This window comes from Ruditapes philippinarum, unplaced genomic scaffold (genome assembly GCF_026571515.1).
Source record: "Ruditapes philippinarum isolate M1 unplaced genomic scaffold, ASM2657151v2 ctg1051_1_1_1_1, whole genome shotgun sequence".
Classification (NCBI taxonomy): Eukaryota; Metazoa; Mollusca; class Bivalvia; order Venerida; family Veneridae; genus Ruditapes; species Ruditapes philippinarum.
This window is the reverse complement of record NW_026856855.1, coordinates 151,516-178,118: the sequence shown is the minus strand read 5'-3', so window position 1 is coordinate 178,118 and position 26,603 is coordinate 151,516. Positions and strand designations below refer to the sequence as shown.

Sequence of the window (26,603 nt, the reverse complement as noted above, 5' to 3'; positions counted from 1 at the left end):
TTACAAAAACAATAAAACACGTGTTTTGACGTTAAAGCTGTTTAATGTTTTTACTTCTCATTGTCTGTTAAAGACTGGATTATTTTATGATGGGGTAAAACAATTTATCACACACCCGTGCCGATTTTGCGACTCCGTAAATATGGTATTGCATTTTGTAGAATTTATTCAATTAATACACATAAACGAATTAGAAGTGTTTGAATTCTCAAATTAAAAGTTTGGGTGAAATTGTAAATAGCGAGGTTTATTTATATTTTTACAAAAAATATTAATATTTTATGCAAGGGTTATTTTACATTTATGGATTTTATATCAAAATCTATTTAGTTATTTGTCACATCGACATTTAAAAGATGTTTTTCGTCAGTATTACTATTAAAGATGGACCACAGTTGTCCCTATGCTTTCTTTTAATCTTACGGTTATGCTTTCCGCCGAAAAAAAATCAGAGACCAATATCGTAGCAAATTTGTTCTTTTCGGAACATTATTTTTTTCAAAATCTTGGGCATTAGATTATTTACAATTACTCATCCTATATCGCTATGTACTAAATTCCGGTTATAAATGATTAAAAATCTATTGATTAACTAAGATGGTGAAATATAACATTCCGGAAATTTTCGATTTATTACAATTTAGGCCTATGTTAGAAATGTTTTTGCGGGAAAATATTAGAGCGGGAAAACATTACAGTGAGACTACCTTAAATACGGGTGGGCGTTTGAGTAAAATAGACTAGTTCATAAACTACACTTCTTTCTAACATTAAAGAATACACAGCGATAATCAGGTGATTCATGTTATTGGCCTTAATTATACTTGCAGGATGGCCATAACCCTTTTGTGATATTCATGACATATATTTGAATGCATATTAGAAATGCCTGTAATTTGTTCTACAACTTTGTATCAATTATGAAAAGATTTTTTTTAAAATTAATATGTTTTGATAAGGATAATTGTATTGAAACATAATTATATTAAAAAGCAGGTCTTTTTTTATCCAATCACGTGTATATATCTATATCTTGTTAACATACTGACCCCTTAAAAAAAAGAATGATAAGGTACATTTATCTTTAAATATATGTATTCTCGCTTTGGTTTCACAAGAGGGGACTGCAGGTTTACCCTCCGTCCATTTTATCGCCCTTCCGAAAACTGAAAATATATTGGTCCTGCCATCACAAGATATGTTGAGGATATTTGAGATTTATAGATATTATGATCATCTTTGTCATTGTTCTGTTGTTAAGGTTGTTAAGGAAAAAATAAAGGAAACTGAATACGCCTTAATAAAATGAACAAAAGACAAGAACGACAAAGATGGTACTTGGTATATATGTAGAGGAAGATATGAAAATTATGCACGTCGTACTAATTTTCAATCATAGATAACATATGGTTATATCGGGTACATATATAGTACGAATATAGTACATGTGATAACTTAATAGTTGACATGTCTGCCCATTATTTTGAAATAATGTAAAGTTCTTTAATATTATACGATTCCTTTATAGTTATATGTTTTCTCTCAGACTTATTCTTAAAAGTCCATTTCCAAATTTTTGGCGGAAGAAAGAAATTGACAAGTCATTAAGTGCTGAATAGCCAATGACAAGCTATTGATATTTCATGTAAATCTATAAACTATTGTTTGTCAAGCAAAAATATGTGTAATTGTAATTGTTTTGAAATGTACAATTTTAAGGTTATCAACTTCAGCATGTACGGAAAACACAGAACATCTCTAACAGATAAATGTATTGTCATATTTCAGTATCCCCATATACAAGCTCATCCAGTACCAGTATATCATCGTCTTCAATTTCAACGTCCTCATCGCCCACAACCAATGTATACACAAGCTCATCAAGCAGCAGTTTAACAGAATCAAGTCCTGTTTCGGCCACGGCTACATCTACGACAGTGTGCACTGTAACGGAGGGTATGGATAGACCGAAATCAATTCCAAGAGAAAATATAAGGGACAATAATGATCGTATACCGCAAGGTGCTGAGAATTTAAGACCTAATGCAGAGAATCCATTTACTGTTGATAGGAATTCTTTTACTGTACGATTCTTATTTAATCCTGCTATTCCAGTTGAATCGTTAGAATTGATAAGGCCAAGGAATATTGAAGATATAACAGTTTCATACGTACAACCCAGAAATAATAAGAGAATACCGGTTGTCGAGGTATGTTTGAACATATTTATATTTTTTCTTCTTAAATTGTATAATGAGTGATACTGCTGCCTAAATAAATTATTTCATCTGATACCATAACTTAATGATAGCACAGTTTCGGTTTTTGTTTTATTTTGTGTAATTTGATGATACCGATTATATTACAAAAACAATAGCTTTTAGTCTGCAAGGTTGATAAGTCACAATATCTCAATCAGAATAATATGTATTAAACCATTATCAATATATTTCAATAAAAGCGTTATATATAAAAGAACTTGTAATTTTTAAAATAATGTAGAACAAAAAGTAACAAAATGCTAGGAATGGCAACATAAATGTATTTAAAAATAAATTAAAGGTAAAAAAGTTACAAACTCTTGCAACTATTTTTGGATATTTTCAGAATGGAAATCCAAAGAAAGTCGTGCGATTCCCAGAACAACCAGATGCTGTAGAGGTTGTACTCACAGTGAATAGAGAAGATTCGGATGAGCCAATGTCGTTCCAAGTTGCTATATTTGCTTGCTTCGAAATCCCGACAACAACAACTCCTGTAGTTACAACATACTCTGTTGAAACATCGTCTGTTCCAACAACAAGCTCTTCAACTAGCAGCACTTCATCAACGTCTTCAGGACCTGTTACCACATCCTCTGTTTACACATCTTCGTCTTCTCCAGGCATAACGTCTACTAGTTCTACAGGCCCGGTCACTACTTCCTCTGTTCACACATCCTCATCTTCTCCAGGCATTACTTCTACTAGTTCTTCGAGTAGTTCATTTTCTTCTTCTACTTCTCAAGGTATTATTGCACAAGTTAAAATACATATAGATATATTACATGATTATGGAAAGCACTGTTCCGGACGTTTGTCAATTATTATACGAGTTTATGTTTATCAAAACTCTATTAAGACAATTGTTTGATAGTTATTTGTTTGTAGATAGACTTAATTATGTTGTCTTTCTTACTGCGTTAACACACAATTTGCTCCACCGCTTAGCACAACTTATCTCGCAAAAGGCAATGTCTTTGAACGTTGGCTTTATTTTATTAACTATATATCATTTATAATAGCAAGTGTTTTAATCATTTCTCTTCATTTTATAAGAAATATCAACGATATGTGGACTGTCAGACGGTATGGATGACGATCAATTGATTCCAAACAATAATATAGTAGATGAAAACAATGATGTGCCAGATGATGTTGAAATGTTGAGACCTAAAAGCCGACGTCCATTTTCTGTGAAACGTAATAAGATAACTCTTAAATTTTGGCTGATGCCAGAACGACGAATTGCATCGATCAAACTGATAAATCCCGTAGGCGTTCAGTCGATTGCTGTTTGGTTCATTAGACCTTCACTAAGAGCCTCTAAGGAGCGAGCTGTAGTAAAAGTAAGTTTATTTTGTTTACGTTCATACACATTTAACCTCTATAATAAAATATATACTCCCTAGTTTAACATATAAAATATGACTACCTATTTGACTTAAAAAGCTAAAGAAAGGTCAAAATGTTTTACATTTTATTCTTTAAACAATGAAAATGAACAACTGACAATGTATGTTTCTACAGAATGAATCGCCAGATAGCATCGTTCGATTCCAAGGTATGCCTTACGCTGTTGATATAATACTTGAAGTAGTGAAGAAACCTTCAGCAGACGAAATGAAATTTAGGGTGTCTGTAAAGGCATGTTTTGAAGAGGTAACTTCAGAGACTACTCCATCAACAAGTAGTTCAACAAGCAGTTCGACAAGCAGTTCAAGCTTCCGGTGAAACGACTTCATCAAGCACAGAGACGTCTTATACAGCCGAGACATCAACTGTTCCAACAACCAGTACTTCTACAAGTAGCAGTTCATCTTCGTCTACAGGGCCAGTCACTACGTCCACTATATATACGTCTTCATCTTCACCAGGCATAACGTCTACTAGTTCTACAGGACCAGTTACTACTTCCTCCATTTACACATCTTCATCTTCTCCAGGCATAACTTCTACTAGTTCCTCGAGCAGTTCAACATCTGCAGGTATTTACAACAGTTCTTGTGATCATTATTCCTTTCTGTAAAATATACAAGCACATATATAATTGTTCACACTAAAATTGTGCAAAAATTTTGATGTGATCGTGTGGTCGATTGTTTGATCAGCATTCCTTGCGGTTTTTATACAAGAGTATAAATAAACTTTGTTTTTTTATCAGAAGTAACAACGATATGTGAACTTTCTGACGGAATGGATGACGATCAATTGATCCCGAACAACAACATAGTAGATGAAAACGACAATGTGCCAGACGACGTTGAAATGTTGAGACCAAATAGCCGACGTCCATTTTCTGTGAAACGTAATAAAATGACTATCAAATTCTGGCTGATGCCGGAAAGACGAATTGCATCGATCAGATTGATAAAACCTGAAGGCGTACAATCGATTGCTGTTTGGTACATCAGACCTTCAGAAAGAGCATCAAAGGAACGTGTAGTAGTTAAGGTAAAATGATTTTATACATACTTACACACACAATTATATATAAGAAGACAACATTGAAATACTCGAATTTCTGCGAATTTGCATTTGTATTATAATTATCCATGTATAAAGAATATTGCAAAAGGAAAATTAACATAGGAATTGATAAATGTCCATTGAAGGTAGAGAAATGTATATATTTCACTTAGGGGGATCATTCGATTCCACATTTATTTCCTCTGACTTTTGATACCATTATGTCTTTGTTGGTTTAAGTAAATCACTCATTGTTAATGTAGAGCCAAATCGGAAACAGACTTAATTATTGACGATTAACGTTGTAAATGTTACAATTTATTAAATTGACTTATTTTACAGAAAGAATCACCAGATAGCATCGTTCGCTTCCCAGGTATGCCTGAAGCTGTTGATATATTACTTGAAGTAGTAAAGAAACCTTCTGCAGTCGAAATGAATTTCAGAGTTTCAATAAAAGCATGTTTTGTGGAAGTGCTTACACCAACAAGCAGTTTATCAAGCAGTTCAACTAGCGGCTCATCAAGCAGCTCAACTAGCAGTTCAGCAAGTAGTTCAAGTTTGACGTCTGTCCCAGAGACAAGTTCAAGCACATCCAGTTCATACACGGAAGGAACCACTCCAGTGTCCACGACATCGACATCAGTTTATCTTACACCAACTACAGTTTGTACTGTCACGGAGGGCATGAATAGACCAAAGTCTATTCCAAGAGAAAATATAAGGGACAATAATGATCGTATACCGCAAGGTGCTGAGAATTTAAGACCTAATGCAGAGAATCCATTTACTGTTGATAGGAATTCTTTTACTGTACGATTCTTATTTAATCCTGCTATTCCAGTTGAATCGTTAGAATTGATAAGGCCAATGAATATTGAAGATATATCAGTTTCATACGAACAACCCAGAAATAATAAGAGAATGCCGGTTGTCGAGGTATGTTTGAACATATTTATATATATTTTCCTTAAATTGTTAAATGAGTGATACTGCTGCTTAAATAAATGATTTAATATTTGATACCTTAACTTAATGGTATCACAGTTTCTGTTTTTGTTTTATTTTGTAATTTTGCAATTATTATACTACAAAAACAATAGCTTTAAGTCAGCGAGACTGATAAGTCACAAAGTCTCATTCGGAATAATATGTATTAAACCATTATCAATATATCTCAATAAAAGCGCTACATATAAAAGAACTTGTTATCTCCAAATAATACAAAATAAAAAGTAGGAAAATGTCATGAATGGCAACATAATTGTATTTGAAAGTATTAAAGGTAAAAAAGTTACAAAAACATTGCAACTATTTTTGGATATTTTCAGAATGGAAATCCAAAGAAAGTCGTGCGATTCCCAGAACAACCAGATGCTGTCGAGGTTGTACTCACAGTGAATAGAGAAGATTCGGATGAGCCAATGTCGTTCCAAGTTGCTATATTTGCTTGCTTCGAAATCCCGACAACAACAACTCCTGTAGTTACAACATACTCTGTTGAAACATCTTCTGTTCCAACAACAAGCTCTTCAACTAGCAGCACTTCATCGACGTCTACAAGACCAGTCACTACGTCCACAATTTATACATCTTCATCCTCGCCAGGCATAACGTCTACTAGTTCTACAGGACCAGTTACTACTTCCTCCATTTACACATCTTCATCTTCTCCAGGCATAACTTCTACTAGTTCTTCGAGCAGTTCAACATCTGCAGGTATTTACAACAGTTTATGTGATCATTTTACCCGTATATTGGTAGAAATCAAGCTTCAATTTGCATTTTCCATCGGCTTTCGAGACAGTTTTGTATTTAAATTTTGTAAACTTCATTACATTCAATCCCGATTTAGGAATCAAAACAATAACGTGTACGAGTTTGTTACACCTTGCACACTTAAATTGTGAAAACTTGTTGATATGATCGCGTGATCGAATCATTCCTTGTAGTTTTTTTATACAAGAGTATCAACAAACTTTGTTTGTCTTATCAGAAGTAACAACGATATGTGAACTATCTGACGGAATGGATGACGATCAATTGATCCCGAACAACAACATAGTAGATGAAAACGACAATGTGCCAGACGACGTTGAAATGTTGAGACCTAATAGCCGACGTCCATTTTCTGTGAAGCGTAATAAAATGACTATCAAATTCTGGCTGATGCCGGAAAGACGAATTGCATCGATCAGATTGATAAAACCTGAAGGCGTACAATCGATTGCTGTTTGGTACATTAGACCTTCAGAAAGAGCATCAAAGGAACGTGTAGTAGTTAAGGTAAAATGATTTTATACATACTTACACACACAATTATATATAAGGAGACAACATTGAAATATTCAAATTTCTGCGAATTTGCATTTGTATTATAATTATCCATGTATAGAAGAATATTGCAAAAGGAAAATTAACATAGGAATTGATAAATGTCCATTGAATGTAGAGAAATGTATATATTTCACTCAGGGGGATCATTTGATTCCGCATGTATTTCCTCTGACTTTTGATACCATTATGTGTTCTGTTGGTTTAAGTAAATCACTCATTGCTAATGTAGAGCCAAATCGGAAACAAACTTAATTGTTGACGATTAACGTTGTAAATGTTACAATTTATTAAATTGACTTATTTTACAGAAAGAATCACCAGATAGCATCGTTCGCTTCCCAGGTATGCCTGAAGCTGTTGATATATTACTTGAAGTAGTAAAGAAACCTTCTGCAGACGAAATGAAATTCAGAGTTTCAATAAAAGCATGTTTTGAGGAAGTGACTACACCAACAAGCAGTTCATCAAGCAGTTCAACTAGCGGCTCAACTAGCAGCTCCACTAGCAGTTCAACTTTGACGTCTGTCCCAGAGACAAGTTCAAGCACATCTAGTTTATACACGACAGGAACAACTCCAGTGTCCACGACATCGACATCAGTTTATCTTACACCAACTACAGTTTGTACTGTCACGGAGGGCATGGATAGACCAAAGTCTATTCCAAGAGAAAATATAAGGGACAATAATGATCGTATACCGCAAGGTGCTGAGAATTTAAGACCTAATGCAGAGAATCCATTTACTGTTGATAGGAATTCTTTTACTGTACGATTCTTATTTAATCCTGCTATTCCAGTTGAATCGTTAGAATTGATAAGGCCAAGGAATATTGAAGATATAACAGTTTCATACGTTCAACCTAGAAATAATAAGAGAATACCGGTTGTCGAGGTATGTTTGAACATTTTATATTTTTTCTTCCTAAATTGTATAATGAGTGATACTGCTGCTTAAATAAATTATTTCATCTGATACCTTAACTTAATGATATCACAGTTTCGAATTTTATTTTATTTTGTGTAATTTGATGATACCTTATATATCACAAAAACAATAGCTTTTAGTCTGCAAGGTTGATAAGTCACAATATCTCAATCAGAATAATATGTATTAAACCATTATCAATATATTTCAATAAAAGCGTTAAATATTAAAGAACTTGTAATTTTTAAAATAATATAGAACAAAAAGTAACAAAATTCTAGGAATGGCAACATAAATGTATTTGAAAATATTAAGGGTAAAAAAGTTACAAACTCTTGCAACTATTTTTGGATATTTTCAGAATGGAAATCCAAAGAAGGTTGTGCGATTCCCAGAACAACCAGATGCTGTCGAGGTTGTACTCACAGTGAATAGAGAAGATTCGGATGAGCCAATGTCGTTCCAAGTTGCTATATTTGCTTGCTTCAAAATCCCGACAACAACAACTCCTGTAGTTACAACATACTCTGTTGAAACATCTTCTGTTCCAACAACAAGCTCTTCAACTAGCAGCACTTCATCGACGTCTACAAGACCAGTCACTACGTCCACAATTTATACATCTTCATCCTCGCCAGGCATAACGTCTACTAGCTCTACAGGACCAGTCACTACTTCCTCCATTTACACATCCTCATCTTCTCCAGGCATAACCTCTACTAGTTCTTCGAGCAGTTCAACATCTGCAGGTATTTACAACAGTTTATGTGATCATTTTACCCCTATATTGGTGGAAATCAAACTTGATTTGCATTTTCCATCGGCTTTTGAGACAGTTTTGTAATTAAATTTTGTAAACTTCGTTACATTCAATCCCGATTTAGGAGTCAAAACAATAACGTGTACGAGTTTGTTACATCTTGCACACTTAAATTGTGAAAACTTGTTGATATGATCGCGTGATCGAATTATTCCGTGTGTTTTTTTATACAAGAGTATCAACAGACTTTCTTTGTTTTATCAGAAGTAACAACAATATGTGAACTATCTGACGGAATGGATGACGATCAATTGATCCCGAACAACAACATAGTAGATGAAAACGACAATGTGCCAGACGACGTTGAAATGTTGAGACCTAATAGCCGACGTCCATTTTCTGTAAAGCGTAATAAAATGACTATCAAATTCTGGCTGATGCCGGAAAGACGAATTGCATCGATCAGATTGATAAAACCTGAAGGCGTACAATCGATTGCTGTTTGGTACATTAGACCTTCAGAAAGAGCATCAAAGGAACGTGTAGTAGTTAAGGTAATATGAGTTTATACATACTTACACACACAATTATATATAAGGAGACAACATTGAAATATTCAAATTTCTGCGAATTTGCATTTGTATTATAATTATCCATGTATAGAAGAATATTGCAAAAGGAAAATTAACATAGGAATTGATAAATGTCCATTGAATGTAGAGAAATGTATATATTTCACTCAGGGGGATCATTTGATTCCGCATGTATTTCCTCTGACTTTTGATACCATTATGAGTTCTGTTGGTTTAAGTAAATCACTTATTGCTAATGTAGAGCCAAATCGGAAACAAACTTAATTGTTGACGATTAACGTTGTAAATGTTACAATTTATTAAATTGATTTATTTTACAGAAAGAATCACCAGATAGCATCGTTCGCTTCCCAGGTATGCCTGAAGCTGTTGATATATTACTTGAAGTAGTAAAGAAACCTTCTGCAGACGAAATGAAATTCAGAGTTTCAATAAAAGCATGTTTTGAGGAAGTGACTACACCAACAAGCAGTTCATCAAGCAGTTCAACTAGCGGCTCAACTAGCAGTTCCACTAGCAGTTCAACTTTGACGTCTGTCCCAGAGACAAGTTCAAGCACATCTAGTTTATACACGACAGGAACAACTCCAGAGTCCACGACATCGACATCAGTTTATCTTACACCAACTACAGTTTGTACTGTCACGGAGGGCATGGATAGACCAAAGTCTATTCCAAGAGAAAATATAAGGGACAATAATGATCGTATACCGCAAGGTGCTGAGAATTTAAGACCTAATGCAGAGAATCCATTTACTGTTGATAGGAATTCTTTTACTGTACGATTCTTATTTAATCCTGCTATTCCAGTTGAATCGTTAGAACTGATAAGGCCAAGGAATATTGAAGATATAACAGTTTCATACGTACAACCCAGAAATAATAAGAGAATACCGGTTGTCGAGGTATGTTTGAACATATTTATATATATTTTCCTTAAATTGTTCAATGAGTGATACTGCTGCTTAAATAAATTATTTTAATATCTGATACCTTAACTTAATGATATCACAGTTTCGGTTTTTGTTTTATTTTGTGTCATTTGATAATAGCGATTATACTACAAAAACAATAGCTTTAAGTCAGCGAGACTGATAAGTCACAAAGTCTCATTCGGAATAATATGTATTAAACCATTATCAATATATCTCAATAAAAGCGCTACATATAAAAGAACTTGTTATCTCCAAATAATACAAAATAAAAAGTAGGAAAATGTCATGAATGGCAACATAATTGTATTTGAAAGTATTAAAGGTAAAAAAGTTACAAAAACATTGCAACTATTTTTGGATATTTTCAGAATGGAAATCCAAAGAAAGTCGTGCGATTCCCAGAACAACCAGATGCTGTCGAGGTTGTACTCACAGTGAATAGAGAAGATTCGGATGAGCCAATGTCGTTCCAAGTTGCTATATTTGCTTGCTTCGAAATCCCGACAACAACAACTCCTGTAGTTACAACATACTCTGTTGAAACATCTTCTGTTCCAACAACAAGCTCTTCAACTAGCAGCACTTCATCAACGTCTTTAGTACCTGTCACCACATCCTCTGTTTACACATCTTCGTCTTCTCCAGGCATAACGTCTACTAGTTCTACTGGCCCGGTCACTACTTCCTCCATTTACACATCTTCATCTTCACCAGGCATAACGTCTACTAGTACTTCCACTACATTGACATCGCATATAACAACCTCATCTGAATATCCGACTACGTCTTCTACCTCAAGTACAAGTTCTGTGTCCACGCCATATGTATCAACAAGTGAGACGACTCCGACAATTACATCTCCTTACACATCAACAAGTTCATCTACAAGTAATATGATTTCAAATTATTTGATAACTAAATCACAGGCCCAATTATGTAATAATGTCTGAATAAAAAGGGTTTCCTATCTTAAGACCAATTATATTTAATAACTTGATCTGTTGAAGTGATATTGATGTTTAGCTTTTTGCTTTTAAATTCAAAAGTGTACCACAGTTAACAAAGTCACATAGCAAGTTTGTACCAACTTTTCTTCATTGATGTAACAGGTAGGTTGCGTCTCCTGATTAACATTATATTGCAGTTGTATTTGATCGTTATGGCTGTTTGTTTTTAAATATTGTTGAAATTGTAAAACCCAGTTAAATACTAGTGTATGACAATGCTATGTTTTGGAAAGGTGTGTAGCGACATTGAAACATTATATTATCAAATTATCGTATTTTTATGCAATCCCGAAAATGGAATTTATCATTCAGAGTGAGGAATTGTTTTTAACATTAGCCATTTAATAAAATATGACGAAATATAGCCTGTAACGACCTTGGATGAAATCAAAATAATAATTTTATAAACTTAAACTATTATCTATTTAATTGTTTACATGTTTAAACGTTCTTTATCTGAGTTGAGCCCTGTAATGGCTTAAAGACGACCAACATCTGCTGTATGGATCGAGTTATTATATTAAAGAAATCTTCTAAAGGTTGTATAAATAATGATGATCTCGCTAATTTCAGAACACAATAAAATATGTTATATTTCTGCTGTAAAAACGTTAACATTTACTCGACTTTTATTTCCTCTTCAGCAACTCCATGTGCAATGGTAGACGGAATGGACGAACCGGTTTATGTACCTGAAAACCAAATAGTTATAGACGATGCGTCAAATGAGAAGAATGTTAAGAATTTAAGACCAAACAGCAAGAACCCGTTAGTGGTAAAGAAAGATGTTATCACTATCAAAGTGTGGATTATGCCTGAAGCGCGCATTTCTTCAGCAAATTTGGTTACATCTAAAAATGTAAAATCGTACGATGTCTATTACGTTAAACCTGGACGAGCATCTAGGGATGTACCTTACAGAGAGGTAATTATTGTTGGTACTGAATAGATTCTCGATTATATTGATTAAAATATACATGTAATAATAATAAATTTCCTTTCTACGCATGCATTGTATTTATTTTTTATAAAGATAATATAATATATAAAAGGAAATATAGATATACTAAGAAATCTAGCTATATGTGATAACTATGTTCGATTATATATTTTTGTATAATTCGATATCAGAATTTCTGTTAAAACCATATCTATATTTTAATCAAATTAATTCACAAATCGTTATATATTGTTTGCCAATAGTATTTAAGAATTGTTATACCCGCAGTTAGCCATTCTGCTCGTCTTGAGCATTAGCTTGCTCGAAATGCAAGTTCAAGATTTGGGTAACGCTATAAAAGTTGATAAAGATAACGGTTTTACAAAGTTTTTCTGGAAGAACTTTGCTAAAGAAAGGAAGTAAATTATCCATATCTGGATATCATTAAATAATAATAATAAAAATTATAAAGATATTCTTTACATATTGGTTTATTTCAGTTATTTTATGTCGGTTATTATTCTATTCTTTACAATTAAATAATAAAAATTAAATTTGAAACAGACCGTTCATGCAAGGTTGTTCCAGTTTGGATTCAATTCGAATTTTATTTTCAGAAATAAGGTCATTCAAGCTTGAACTCTGGTAATATTTGTGATGATATCATTTATGATTCTACATATAAAGTGCAATATTCAACCGTGGTTAGAAAAAAATGAAACACGACGGTTGTCATTTACGTAGTAATTCATCTTATGTAACAACTACTTAATCATTCATTGTTTGGAGTTTGAAATAATTTGAATAATAATGATATATAAAATATAAATATAATATAAATATAAAATATTGATTTTGCTCTTTCAGAATGTTAAACCAAACGATGTAGTTAAGTTTCAGTCGTATCCCTTTGCACAAGATGTGATATTTGTTGTACGACTTGACAGAAAATTCCAACAGATGTCAATACGAATTTCTGTTGTAGCTTGCTTTGAACAAAGTAAATACTTTTTATATGAATTTTATTAGTGCTAATGATACCGGTTAATATTACCATTTTACCAACGTTAATCTGTACACAAAAATAGCTCTCAATTATCTCATTTTAAATGTTTTGGACAGCCTCCGTGGTCGAAGGGTTGGAGTCGATGACTTCTAATCCAGTTACCTCTTTGGCGTGGGTTCAATAATCGGGAGATGCTTTGGTAGTTTAGCGCGGAGGAAGGTAGTCTAGTACTCGTGTAACTTCCAGGAACGATGGTTAGGAAACTGTCCGCCTATATGACTGAAATACTGTAGGGAAAAGGCGTAAAATGAAACAAACAAACAATTTATTAATGTTTTGTACCATATCAGAGTTTCTAAAATATAACATTTGAGAACACGTCTTTTGCATAACATATTATATTGATATCTTTGTTTCAGTTTCAACCACATCATCTATAACTACTCCGTCTGGACCCTCGGTTACGTCGTCTTCTACGCCTGAAGTAACTTCATCAAGTAAATAAATTCTGCCTCTTTCCATGTTTACTTAAATTGCCATTTATATGACTTGTATCATAATTATTTGCGTACTTTAAAAATTCGACAACTTTAAAAATTTCACTTCAACATTCAAACATTGTGCAACGTAGTGATAAATATAAGGTGTCCACTCTCTACCTTATGATCGTATGTTTTTCAGCTTCCATATATGGACCAATGTTGACCTATATGGCAACTAATATAGTTAACTAGATCTGAACTAGTCATTTGTGGATGCTGGTTCTATCAAATCATTTAGTCTCAATTGTTTGTTTATGAAATACAGACTTCAGCAACAAACAAGCTACATTGATTACTTACTGTTTCAGGTTCATCGTCTACCGTGCTTATCACCGAAACAGCAACTTATCCATCGTTTACTACATCGACAACTTCAAGCTCTAGTTCAAGTTCGCCTTTAAGCACTACATCATCATCAACATCAACAGTGCCTACAACATATAGTTCAAGTTAGTTTATACGGATTTATTTTAGTTGAATCTATAACCTTATTGAAACACTTTTGAATCCGTCCCTGGAACAAGCCAGTTCTAAGCAATGAATGTTCTAACCTGCAACAGCTTGCCCCTAAGTGGGTTTTATCCAAAGCGACCAGCAGTCCTTAGATTATTAGTTCAACGCGTAAACACTGGTGCATGCCATGCTAGATTAAACGTACTTCGTAACATGTCTTGTTTGTCGATAATATATCAACGAATATTTTTTCAATGTCTGGTTGTTGCGGCATAAAGAGACAAACATTAATTTAATACCAATATATAGGCATGTAGGTTCTTTATATTAGCATTGATTTTTGAGCTATTTTATACCAATATATCTAATTAAATGCCAGAGCATGTGCATAGGATTTTCATTTTCTGTATATTAGATTCATCATCGTGTGCTGTTTTCCTATGTCCCTTTAAGATGTTTAGTATCCACAATGTATTTTAATTTTGACACGAAGTACCTTAACTAAAGCAGAGGTTGGTAATATAACTTGTTAAATATTACAACGACATTTATTCTGATAAATATTAATTTTCAGGCTTTATTCTTATAAATGTTGCCTAATCAGTTCAATCATTAATTATAATTTAATAGACCGGAACCAGCTCTTTTTCTTTCATCGCCGGTATTCAGGTTTGGTGGAATTTAAAACATTTTTTTTGTGTAAAATTTTCGACAATTTAAAACTTATGGAAAAAATAATTACAAAGATAATTTGCATATTTTTAATTGCAAGCGGTGCGTTACTAATGTACTAATAGTGTGTCATATATTTTTATTTTATGTTATTTACACATATTTATTTTAACGTATATATAGCCATTTTTATTACAAGTCGATAAACCATCATCAGTTAAACATCTGGCGTCAAGAAAGGATTTTACACTTGCTTGTTCCAGCTCGGAAAATCGTCAATAAGTCAACAGTTGTGTGTAAAATAATTGAAGCATTAATAAATAGGAAACTTTCATATAATCTGATAGCCTGTTTAAAATCTTTATTGTGTCTTACCATAAGGTTCCACTTCGTCATCTTCGTTCCTGTCAACAGTTACACCATGCCAGTACTCTGAAGGGATGGACAGACCCTCAGTTATAAGGTATGCGTAACATTTGAAAATAAAAAATATATTTTTTTATATGAATTACATAGAAATTAATTTGTTAGTTTCATCAAGGTTTATTTTCTGGTCCAGCAAATGATAAATCATTTTTTATTTGAAAAATGTTTACAATTGTATTATCAGAATTTTTAACTTAAGCTACATAAGCAAAATTTTGTTGCACTGTTGTTTCATTTTGATGGTTAAAGGTTTGACACGCAAACAGTGTCGTATCTCTTAAACAAGGGCATTTATAAAATAAATAAATAAAACACACACAAATATGTTTATCCTAATTTCTTAAATGAGCCTGAACTGTTACATTATGATCATATTTTATTGTATCATTAACTAATTTAACATTCTTGACTAAAGAGACGAAGATATAACAACAAACGACAACAAAGTAAACAGAAATATCGATTCACTGCGTCCAGACAGTCCAAATAGTCCGGCAACCTCTTCCGTAGACAGGTTCACGGTGACCGTGAATTTCCCAGACGGCGGTATACCAGTTGATAGAATACGACTACCTGTACGAGACAACATTGATGCTGTTAAGGTTTATGTTTACAGACCTGGAAAACCAAACCCTATGCCATTGAATTCAGACAAGGTAAACATGTTTTGTTCCTTAACGTAAAAACAAAACGATAAAATTAAATATCGTGTTAAAGTTTTAACTGTTAAAACGTCAACATTGAAAGCAAGGAAACAGATGCTAAGATATGTTAGCTAATAACCCGTTCAATTATTACCAAGCTTAATTCTTCTGATACCAGTAAACACAAGTTGTCAGTTGATAGCTTAAAGGATAACAATTGTTCATTATTTCAATATGATACCAAAGAAATTGACACTTTAATGGTATGTTTGTTTTTATTTCGCCGCACAAATTTATAGTAGCTTTGGTGCTACATATTAAGTGTCTATTCAATATTCAAAGGAAGCATTTTTATCTAAATCAATCTTATTCCCTAAAGTTTTAAAGCTGCAATGAGCATAATTCAAATACATGTAAAGAATTTATTATTTAGATTTCACTAAATGCTCATAATTCTATATAACCAAGTTTGATATTGTTTTCAGCCAATACCTGTTGACAGGAGAATTCAATTCCCACGTGTTTTAGTAACAAAAGTAGAAATTGTTGTTGTTGAAAAGGAACAGCCTAGCAGACCTATATCAATGACAATCGAAATATGGGGATGTTACGAAGTTGAAAGTAGTAAGTAATATATAATTATTAACATTAACGCTGGTATATACTAAGGTTTGACAATCGTAACTGGCAATGTTTAAAATATATAAATAAAAATCTTTTCTTTGTTGTATAGATAAAAAATAGATCAATTGATTACGGAAATAAAAACAAATCTGTAAAAGAGTGTCCAAAATCATCATACAGTTACGAAAAAGCCAAAATTGGTTGACTGACATTGCACTTGGTAAAATCTTCTTAAATCGACGAAGAGTAGACATCCAAGCTCTTCTGAAAATACTATCTATGACTTGAGCATGTTCTTTTTGGCTTTTATAATAATCATATATGTGCAATTATGAACACAACTAAATAGAGGTAGTTGAATGAGTGTAAGTTCAATACTGAATTTATCTAACAAGTTGAATAAAATTATGATACGCGAGCCTCTGGCGAGCAATATATCATTTTATTAAACAATTTATTTAATTTTGTAATGAACGTACACGAATTTAATAGTCTATTTATGACACACCCAAACTAAATAGACCGTTTAAAGTGAAAAAAGTGTTATTTTTCACTGATGCGCCTATAGTATAAAGCTAGTCATTTAGCGCGTCTGTGTACTATGATTGTTAATGACATCACGTCAAAATATATGTACGGCCGTGCAATACATTTTACGAAGTCGCAAAATCGGCACGGGTGTGTGATAAAGGTTGTTTAGATGTACTTTTAATGTTCTGAAAGCTAATAATTTCTGCAAGTCCTCTCGGACCTTTTGGTACCTATTTTACAGTACATTGTAGACATTCTTTTGGTATAATATTATAACGTTCAATATTTCTGAATTTACAGTTTTCAATGCTCTCTATTTTTTGTATTTAGACCAGAAAGAAAACAAATGACAAAACTAAAAAACAAAATGTTGTGAGCCAGTGGGATTCAATCCCTTACATTTGTGTAAAGTTGTGTTATACATACCTTTGTAGAAATCAAACTGCTTGCGTGTCTTTGTGTTAAAACAAAAAAATTGGAGAAAGAGTAATCCATCGGAAGCATTTATCAAAACAAAATTACATGAACAATCGGTTTAATTGAGTATGTATATGAGGGATAATGTAAGAGTACAACATTCCTCACGCATTTCGTAAAAATTGCAGACTACGTCTTCTTATGTAAATTTTGTGTCATACACTTCTTTTTGAAGATTAAACTGCGTGTCCGTGTATTAAGTTGTGTCATAGATTTCTTTTTAAAGATCAAACTACTTGTCCGTAATGTAAGGATGGGATATGGGTGATTGTTGTTGTTTATTTTATTTTTTGTTTTATTATATTAATTTTATTATAATAATACTATTGATGTGCACTTTTTCAGTTCTTTGAGTGACATTATGCTAATCCACGAGTAAAATGGTTAATGTTTACATGAAATTAAAATAACTTGACATGTTGTTATATTTGTTTTTAATCTTATAATAAATGCCAAATGTGTATAATTAATCAAAAACCCTCATGACCCTCACAAATATCTATCAATTTACTATGGAAATTATCGGAAATGTATAAAAAGGCGGGGTGGTCGTTATATGTTTAAGGATGTTTTTTTTATTTTATCTTAAACATGTGTATTTATCAATTTTGTTTAATCCCCAAAAGATAAAATAGACAACAGTTTTCTTCTCAGACTGACATTGACATTGAAAAACATGCACACTGTCACTTTAATTCTTATACTTGATACATCTGCAGACAATAGAACTAGTGAAAGTATTTATACATTCATTAATATATTCTTGATCCACACATCGAGAGCAACAATATAAAAATGTATTTTTAAGATTTGTCTGGTCATGTCCATTCTTGAGGTACCATTCATTTGCAATTTCCAGTTTGTCCAATTGACCTGCTGTCCGCCTGTAGAATGACAAAACAGTTGAATGTCGGATATACGTGTCCATTGGTCCTAACCTATAGGCATTTTTCATGTGTGTAATAGTATACCCAATGTCCTAAAAAGACAAATAGTGTCCAACAACAGTATATGTATTCCTTCCTTTAAAATGCATGTCAGACTAAGTAAGCATATACATGCACCCGTGGATGCTATTTACAAATATAAAATTATCTTTGTCTTGTAAATGATTTTTTGTCAAATTTATTGTCCTTCAATGATGTTTTAAAAGTTTGTCTGGGCTACTTCTCTTTTACCAGTAATGCAATTGGAATTAGATTTACGGGATTGCTTTGTAGCTCAAATACTTGCACATTTTTAACAGTTTTCGGTTTTTCTGATTTTTGACTGAATTGTGGCCCTTGAATAATAAAAGGGATTTGGGCCTTATAGTGATTTTTGTATTGCCTGCTACATAATAGCTGGTACATGTTACAAACTCACTTTCCTGTTGCCTGTCTGTCTGCCTGTCCATCCCTCCGTTGCCTTCCACAAAAAAATCTTGTCCGAACAACTAATAAAAAACTCCTTGCTATTTCGTCCAAATTCAACAGGAATAACCAGGCGCTTATCCTCTTTGATTTTGCCACAGCTATGGCCCTTTAATTATTATTTTCAAGTTTTTTCCAGACTTCTCCCGAAACACCAAATAAGCAATTGGAATGAAACTTTGCATAATTGATCGCTTTCTCAATTATTTGCACACAATATATGGCTTTTCTAGTTGAAGGATTTTTATTTTTTTTGTAGCCCTTAAATAAATAGAAGAAAAAAAAGAAACAAGAAAACATTTTGGTCTGTTAACGATTTTGTTTCCTGCTACACAGAAGCTACAACATGCAACAATGAAGCAAAGTGAAATCACCCTAAATCACCCTAAATGTGTTTAATTTAGGTGAACGTTTTGTCACTGATCGTTTTTGCATTAATGTAATATATAAATGTTACCATATATTCTGTCGGTATATTAAATTATACATACCACCGACGGTTTACATTCACATGCACACCCACAGTTTTGCATTAAATACCAGTATGTTGTAATTGATATTGTATACCACACTTTTCTGAAATAATATTGATGTATGATATAATTATGCTTATCAAACAATTTTCAAACATCGAAGAATATGTAGATTATGTATTGCAAATGTTCAAACGCATTATATGTCATCATTAAAATATTGCATTTATTTCTTATTGAAAAAATTGACTTAGACTTAGTAAGTAAATTTATATTACCTCCCTTTGTTACATTAAATGTTAAATTCGATAATATCTTTATAAATAATGCTTTTTGGAACTTACAAAATTGATCAATCTTAATTTGAGCATCATATTTATGATATAAAACCATAGAAATACCGTAATGTGTTACCGGATCTTTAATTACCACTTTTCATGTAAAGAAAATGCAAATTGAAAATGCTTTCAACAGTTAGCATATTCATTGTTCACTCCACACATTTCGTCATTATGCGAGATAAACGTTTATAAAATTTTGTGTATAGTTTTGTTCATTTAAAATACTTTCAACCATTTTACATGAGCCCATTACCTGAATTCTATGTTTTTGACATAAATTTAAAGGGGTTTTTAATGCAGTAAGTAAACATGTTTGCTCCGTTACTTACAGGTTTAACTACTGGTACACCAACTTCAACAAGCTCAACATCACCAGTATCCACGTCTAGCTCTACAATCTCAGTTCCTACAAGTTCTTCTAGCAGCTCCACTTCTTTATATACGTCTTCAATCTCATCAGGTACTTCTTCAATTCCATCAGAATTGTTCAATGCTCCGCGATGCGATTATAAAAAGAACATAATTTTAACAAATAACAAGTTCATTGTTAAGAATAAAGTTCTAAAAATCTTTAATACATTTCAGGTACATCGTCAGTTGAGACATCATCCGTTCCAACAACCAGTTCTTCTACATCAACGTCTACCCGGCCAGTAACTACAGTCATCCGTTTACACTACTTCTCCCGCGATAACTTCTACAAGTTCTACAGAACAAGTCACAACGTCTTCCGTTTTCACATCTTCATCTTCACCAGGCATTACATCTACAAGTTCATCAAGCAGTTCAACCTCTTCTCCCTTTTCATCAGGTTACTTGTTCTGCAATATTTCATTTTCAGACTACAGACATGATATGTAAATGGTATTTTCATGCACGAATGTATTTGATTTGAACTATGTTGACAATTCATTATTCTTATTGGAATATAAATTTTAAAGCTCAATATTAACTATGATTAAACTCACTTTTTAAAGTTATTGTTCAGATGTTTCACTCCTGTGATACACAACTTTTGAAATAAAGCTACAAGATCGTGGGAATAATATTACACTGCAATTTTGAAATATGCAGGGCTGTAATGTTATCACATGATTATAAGCACAATAGAACTACCATTTTTAAACGTTAATTGAGTAGTATAATTCGTTTTCTTTAAACCACTTGCCCTTGTATGGCTGTGTACTTGACTCATACAAAGGATTGTTCATTTTTCCATGTGTAGAGCTTGTCCAACTAGGTAACAAAACCTCGGTGATTCTATATGCCTATATAAGCCTGAAATGATAAACGGAAGAGTCTCGTAGGTCTTCCTAAATCGATAAAGCTGACAAGTCGTCATATGATCTTTACAGTATTAGTTCGTCGTAAAACTCTTGAAGAATACAAAAAGTAATTTATTGTAAATTATAATATCTTTTGTTTCTGTTTCTATTGTAGTATCAACGATATGTGGACTGTCCGACGGTATGGATGACGATCAATTAATCCCAAACAATAACATAGTTGATGAAAATAACGATGTGCTAGACGACGTCGAAATGTTGAGACCTAATAGCCGACGTCCATTTTCTGTAAAACGTAATAAAATGACTATCAAATTCTGGCTGATGCCGGAAAGACGAATTGCATCGATCAGATTGATAAATCCCGTTGGCGTACAATCGATAGCCGTTTGGTACATCAGACCTTCAGAAAGAGCATCAAAGGAACGAGTAGTAGTAAAGGTAATATCATTTTGTACATACTTACACAATTAAATGTAAGGACAAAATGGAAATATTCAATTTCTGCGAATTTGCATTTGTATTATAACTATCCATGTGTAGAAGAATATTGCAAAAGGAAAATTAACATAGGAATTATAATTGTCCATTGAAGGTAGAGAAATGTATATATTTCACTCACGGGGATCTTTCAATTCCACATTTATTTCCTATGACTTTTGATACCATTATGTGTTTTGTTGGTTTAAGTAAATCACTCATTGCTAATGAAGAGCCAAATCGGAAACAAACTTAATTGTTGACGATTAACGTTGAAAATGTAACAATTTATTAAATTGACTTATTTTACAGAAAGAATCACCAGATAGCATCGTTCGCTTCCCAGGTATGCCTGAAGCTGTTGATATATTACTTGAAGTTGTAAAGAAACCTTCTGCAGACGAAATGAAATTCAGAGTTTCAATAAAAGCATGTTTCGAGGGAGTGACCTCAGAGACGACTCCATCAACAAGCACTTCAACAAGCGGTTCAACAAGCAGTTCAACAAGTAGTTCCAGCCCTTTTGTTGAAACGACTTCATCATCAGTTCCAACCACAAGCACTTCTGTTAGCAGCACTTCATCTACACCAGTCATAACGTCTACTTCAACATCGCCAGGAATAACATCTTCTACTTCTTCCACTTCATCAGGTACATGGAAACACTTTTATGTAGCTATTTCTTGTGACAAATGATTAAAAACATATACATGCTACTTGTTATTTTTTTCAGTTGAATTTGTTTTCACGAAATTATTTAATTAAACATATCTCGTTTTGGTATATTATGTTTTTTCAACTTATATTACTGACATTTGAGTTTGCTTACCTGACCTACCAGTAATATGTCAAATGAAGGAAAATGGATAAGACCCGAATATTGCTCGAACCCACGATCCCTGGGTTTAGATGTGGAAACCTAAACAACTAGGGCAAGACTTCACTTAGATCATTTTTAACCACAAATGGCTCATGAAATTTCATAAAATTTTATGAATGTGGAAACTTTAACAATTCTTTTTAGGTTGCTTCAAAAGAATATATGTCTTGAAAAAGCTGAATTGTCCTTATTGATTATATATATCATCAAACTTAATAAACAGTTTGTATTTATTTTTTCAGAAGTATCAACGATATGTGCTCTTTCTGACGGAATGGATGACGATCAATTAATACCAGATGAGAACATTGTAGATGAAAATGATGATGTACCAGACGACGTTGAAATGTTGAGGCCCGATAGCCGACGTCCATTTTCTGTTAGGCGTAATAGGATGACACTCAAGTTCTGGTTGATGCCGGAAAGAAGAATTGCATCAATTAGATTGATCGATCCTGTGGGTGTTCAGTCGATTGCGGTTTGGTTCATTAGACCTTCTACCAGAGCATCTAAGGAACGAGCAGTTGTTAAGGTAAAATTTTGATTCAAAATTTCACTATTATAATTGATGGCAAATACAACACAAAACATTGAAAATGCTACAGTTTTTTCTACTGTTTCTTTCATCCTTGTAAATGTAAACATTCATTTAGAACGTGAAAATAAACACAAATGTAATGAGCTGTTACGTTCACGTTGTGAAAATCACGTTTCATAAAGTCAGTATCTTTTCCAGAATGAATCTCCAGACAGTATTGTTAGATTCCCAGGAATGCCTGAGGCTGTTGATATAATACTTGAAGTCGTGAAGAAACCTTCGGCTGATGAAATGAATTTCAGAGTTTCCATCAAGGCATGTTTCGAGGAAGAGGAAGTGACCTCAGAGACGACTCCGTCGACGACAAGTTCAAGTACTTCTTCTGTTGAAACGACCTCGTCGAGTTCAGAAACATCATCAACAAGTTCTAGCCCATATGTTCACACGTCCTCTTCAAGCACTAGCCCGTCCGGTGTTAGCTCATCATCGTCTCCCTCTAGTGGTGTATACACAAGCTCATCAAGTAGCAGTTCCACAGAAATAACTCCAGTTTCAACTACATCGACATCAGTTTATCTGACGCCTACGACAGTGTGCACTGTATCAGAGGGAATGGATAGACCAAAATCGATTCCGAGAGAAAATATTAGGGATGATAATAATCGTATACCAGATGGTGCTGAGAATCTACGACCTAACGCAAGGAATCCATTTATTGTAAACAGGAAATCGTTTACTGTCCGATTCTTGTTTAATCCTGCTATTCCGGTTGAATCGTTAGAATTGATCAAGCCAAACAATATTGAAGATATAACTGTTTCATACGTTCGACCTGGAAGTAACAAGAGAATACCAGTTGTTGAGGTATTTGTTTACAACTTCTTTTTTTGTCTTCTTTTGAAAGGCCAGTAAATTAAACAAACACGTGATAACTGATTCTCCATCTGATCTTCTCTTTGCTTGACTTGTTTTTGTTTAGTAATACCCTTAAATGGAATCATTTTCTTATGTTTGAGTTAAGTGATACATGAAGGAACGATAGATACCAGTCACCAAGTATTTAGCTACAGCAATAAGTTTTGAAGATGTTGTCAAACAAATGAATGAGGGATACTTTGCAAATATGATCTGCATTTTAATCTTGGATTGTGACAATTTTCTATGAAACGCAATCTTCATAATATATCTCTTACTTTCGATAAATTCGGTATTGTCTATTTCCGATCATTGTTTTATTGTAAAGCTGACATTACTTTTTTATTGTTGCTCGAAAGTTGCCTTATACAAAATAGTTTTATGGTCACCGCCGAAGAAAACCGTGTCTGCATATTTTTCTTTTACGAAACTTTTACCAACATTATGAATAAGATAATGTCTTGCGCATAAGACGGTTATAAGGGATGAGGGTAAAAACTGGAATCTTTAGACAGTCCATGAGCATATGCACCAAAAATGAATCTGCAAAATAATAAATATTTCAATGTTTGTTTTCCTACATGTTAATCATTTAATTATGTCTAAAGTGGTAACTAGTTAGACGGTTTGTGCTTATATGGTTACGGACTTGTAGATTTTGAAATAAGATAAAACAAAATGTAATAAAATTCAAAAATATGTCGTTAAAAAACTAAATTAAGTACTTCAAATGGTTTCATTTACTTTTTTTTGAAGGACGAAAACCCGAGAAAAGTTGTTCGTTTCCCACAACAGCCAGACGCTGTGGAGGTTGTTCTTACAGTGAACAGGAAAAATTCAGACGAACCAATGTCGTTCCAAGTCTCTATTTTTGCCTGCTTTAAAATTGTAACTGAAACGACTACTATATTCACTACATCCTCAGTTGAAACATCATCCGTTCCAACAACAAGCTCTTCTTCAATCAGCACTTTCTCAACGTCAACAGTACCAGTTTCTACGTCCTCAATTTCTACATCTTCATCTTCTCCAGGCGTAACTTCAAGTAGTAGTAGTACAGGAATAACTTCCACTACTTCTGTGATACCAGGTACAACGTCCTCTGTTTTCACATCATCTACTCCAGGCATAACGTCAACTAGTTCATCAAGCATTTTGACATCGTCTTCATCAGGTATGTATGTAATTGTTTGTTTTTGAGAATGCATTTGAGGGTACACACATGTAAATTACTACAATGTCATGCAAGCTTGTATTGGTCAACCCATTTGTTATTTGCTTACAATGTGATCATGCTATTTTGTAGATAAATTAAAAAAACATTCATTATAATCATACCAATGATCGTTTCATCAACATAACCACTATTTATAAAATGTTTCACTTCTGTGATACCAGGTACTTCATCCACATCTTCAACTACTTCAGGCATAACGTCAACTAGTTCATCAAGCAGTTCGACATCTTCCTCATCAGGTATGTATGTAATTATTTGTATCTAAGACTACATTTTGAAAGTACACACATGTATCTTACTACAATACCTTGCATTCTTGTATTTGTAAATCCCTTTGTAATGAGTTGGCAATGTGATCATGTTATTTCGTAGACAAACTAAAACATTCAATATAATTAAACCATTGCATAAACTGCATTTATCAGTTGTATAGTTTTGTCAGACCCTTGTTACAAAACTATATTCACACATGATGGTTAACCTAGCAGAACTGCCAATTTTAAATGATAATTGTTTTATCGCTGGTATTTTGTTTTGTGTGAAGTATCAACGATATGTGGATTATCCGACGGTATGGATGACGATCAATTGATACCAAACAATAACATAGTTGACGAAAACAATGATGTGCCAGACGACGTTGAAATGTTGAGACCCAATAGCCGACGTCCATTTTCTGTCAAAAGAAATAGGATGACACTCAAGTTCTGGTTGATGCCAGAAAGAAGAATCGCATCGATTAAATTGATCAATCCCGTAGGCGTGCAATCTATAGCAGTTTGGTTTATAAGGCCTTCACTCAGAGCATCTAAAGAACGAGCAGTGGTAAAGGTAAGGCCGATTGCTTACTATTCTCTCAAATAGTTAGATATTGCCAAACAAAATATATTTCAAAGGCTACATGATTTATTCTGTGTCCTATAAATATTACCATTTTAATGTTATTTGAAATAAAAGGAAACCTCCATAGCTGATTATTCATCTTGTAATATCTAGCTTGATATGAATTCAATTTGTTTTCAGAATGAATCACCGGATAGCATCGTTCGCTTCCAAGGCATGCCTGAAGCCGTTGATATAATACTTGAAGTAGTGAAGAAACCTTCAGCTGATGAAATGAAATTCAGAGTTTCCATAAAGGCATGTTTCGAGGGAGTGACCTCAGAGACGACACCAGCAACAAGCACTTCAACAAGCGGTTCAACAAGCAGTTCAACAAGCAGTCCAGCCCTTCTGTTGAAACGACTTCATCATCAGTTCCAACCACAAGCACTTCTGTTAGCAGCACTTCATCTACACCAGTCATAACGTCTACTTCATCATCGCCAGGAATAACCTCTTCTACTTCTTCCACTTCATCAGGTACATGGAAACACTTTTATGTAGCTATTTCTTGTGACAAATGATTAAAAACATATACATGCTACTTGTTATTATTTTC

At 33.3% G+C, this 26,603-nt stretch overlaps 4 protein-coding genes across 4 annotated transcripts in view; all 4 read left to right on the top strand.

Moving 5' to 3' along the window:
• The window catches only part of LOC132747927 (SCO-spondin-like), a 36,986-nt gene extending 31,811 nt beyond the window's left edge, over nucleotides 1–5,175 (top strand). Inside the window, exons 47-52 of the mRNA XM_060737459.1 lie at nucleotides 1,789–2,210; nucleotides 2,608–3,007; nucleotides 3,318–3,607; nucleotides 3,789–4,246; nucleotides 4,423–4,712; nucleotides 5,070–5,175. Of these exons, the coding sequence (XP_060593442.1) occupies nucleotides 1,789–2,210; nucleotides 2,608–3,007; nucleotides 3,318–3,607; nucleotides 3,789–3,992 (1,316 nt within the window). The 3' untranslated portion in view covers nucleotides 3,993–4,246; nucleotides 4,423–4,712; nucleotides 5,070–5,175. The remainder of the gene's footprint in view (nucleotides 1–1,788; nucleotides 2,211–2,607; nucleotides 3,008–3,317; nucleotides 3,608–3,788; nucleotides 4,247–4,422; nucleotides 4,713–5,069) is intronic.
• On the top strand, nucleotides 4,455–21,431 carry LOC132747926 (mucin-2-like). Its single transcript, XM_060737458.1, has 19 exons — nucleotides 4,455–4,712; nucleotides 5,070–5,666; nucleotides 6,059–6,446; nucleotides 6,724–7,013; nucleotides 7,373–7,957; nucleotides 8,352–8,739; nucleotides 9,015–9,304; nucleotides 9,664–10,248; nucleotides 10,647–11,166; nucleotides 11,930–12,210; nucleotides 13,093–13,225; nucleotides 13,651–13,728; nucleotides 14,082–14,222; nucleotides 15,280–15,361; nucleotides 15,740–15,980; nucleotides 16,454–16,592; nucleotides 20,158–20,286; nucleotides 20,412–20,637; nucleotides 21,267–21,431. The coding sequence occupies exons 1-19, from the start codon at nucleotides 4,455–4,457 to the stop codon at nucleotides 21,301–21,303; spliced, it is 5,388 nt and encodes a 1,795-aa protein (XP_060593441.1). The 3' UTR covers nucleotides 21,304–21,431.
• LOC132747925 (mucin-2-like) lies at nucleotides 21,368–26,026 on the top strand. The gene is made up of 7 exons (XM_060737456.1): nucleotides 21,368–21,553; nucleotides 21,905–22,244; nucleotides 22,715–23,004; nucleotides 23,209–23,874; nucleotides 24,682–25,099; nucleotides 25,324–25,401; nucleotides 25,707–26,026. Exons 1-7 carry the CDS (start codon nucleotides 21,368–21,370, stop codon nucleotides 26,024–26,026), a joined length of 2,298 nt encoding a protein of 765 aa, XP_060593439.1.
• LOC132747924 (mucin-2-like) overlaps nucleotides 25,854–26,603 on the top strand; it is a 33,975-nt gene continuing 33,225 nt past the window's right edge. The window contains exons 1-2 of the mRNA XM_060737455.1: nucleotides 25,854–25,993; nucleotides 26,186–26,524. Of these exons, the coding sequence (XP_060593438.1) occupies nucleotides 26,305–26,524 (220 nt within the window). The 5' untranslated portion in view covers nucleotides 25,854–25,993; nucleotides 26,186–26,304. The remainder of the gene's footprint in view (nucleotides 25,994–26,185; nucleotides 26,525–26,603) is intronic.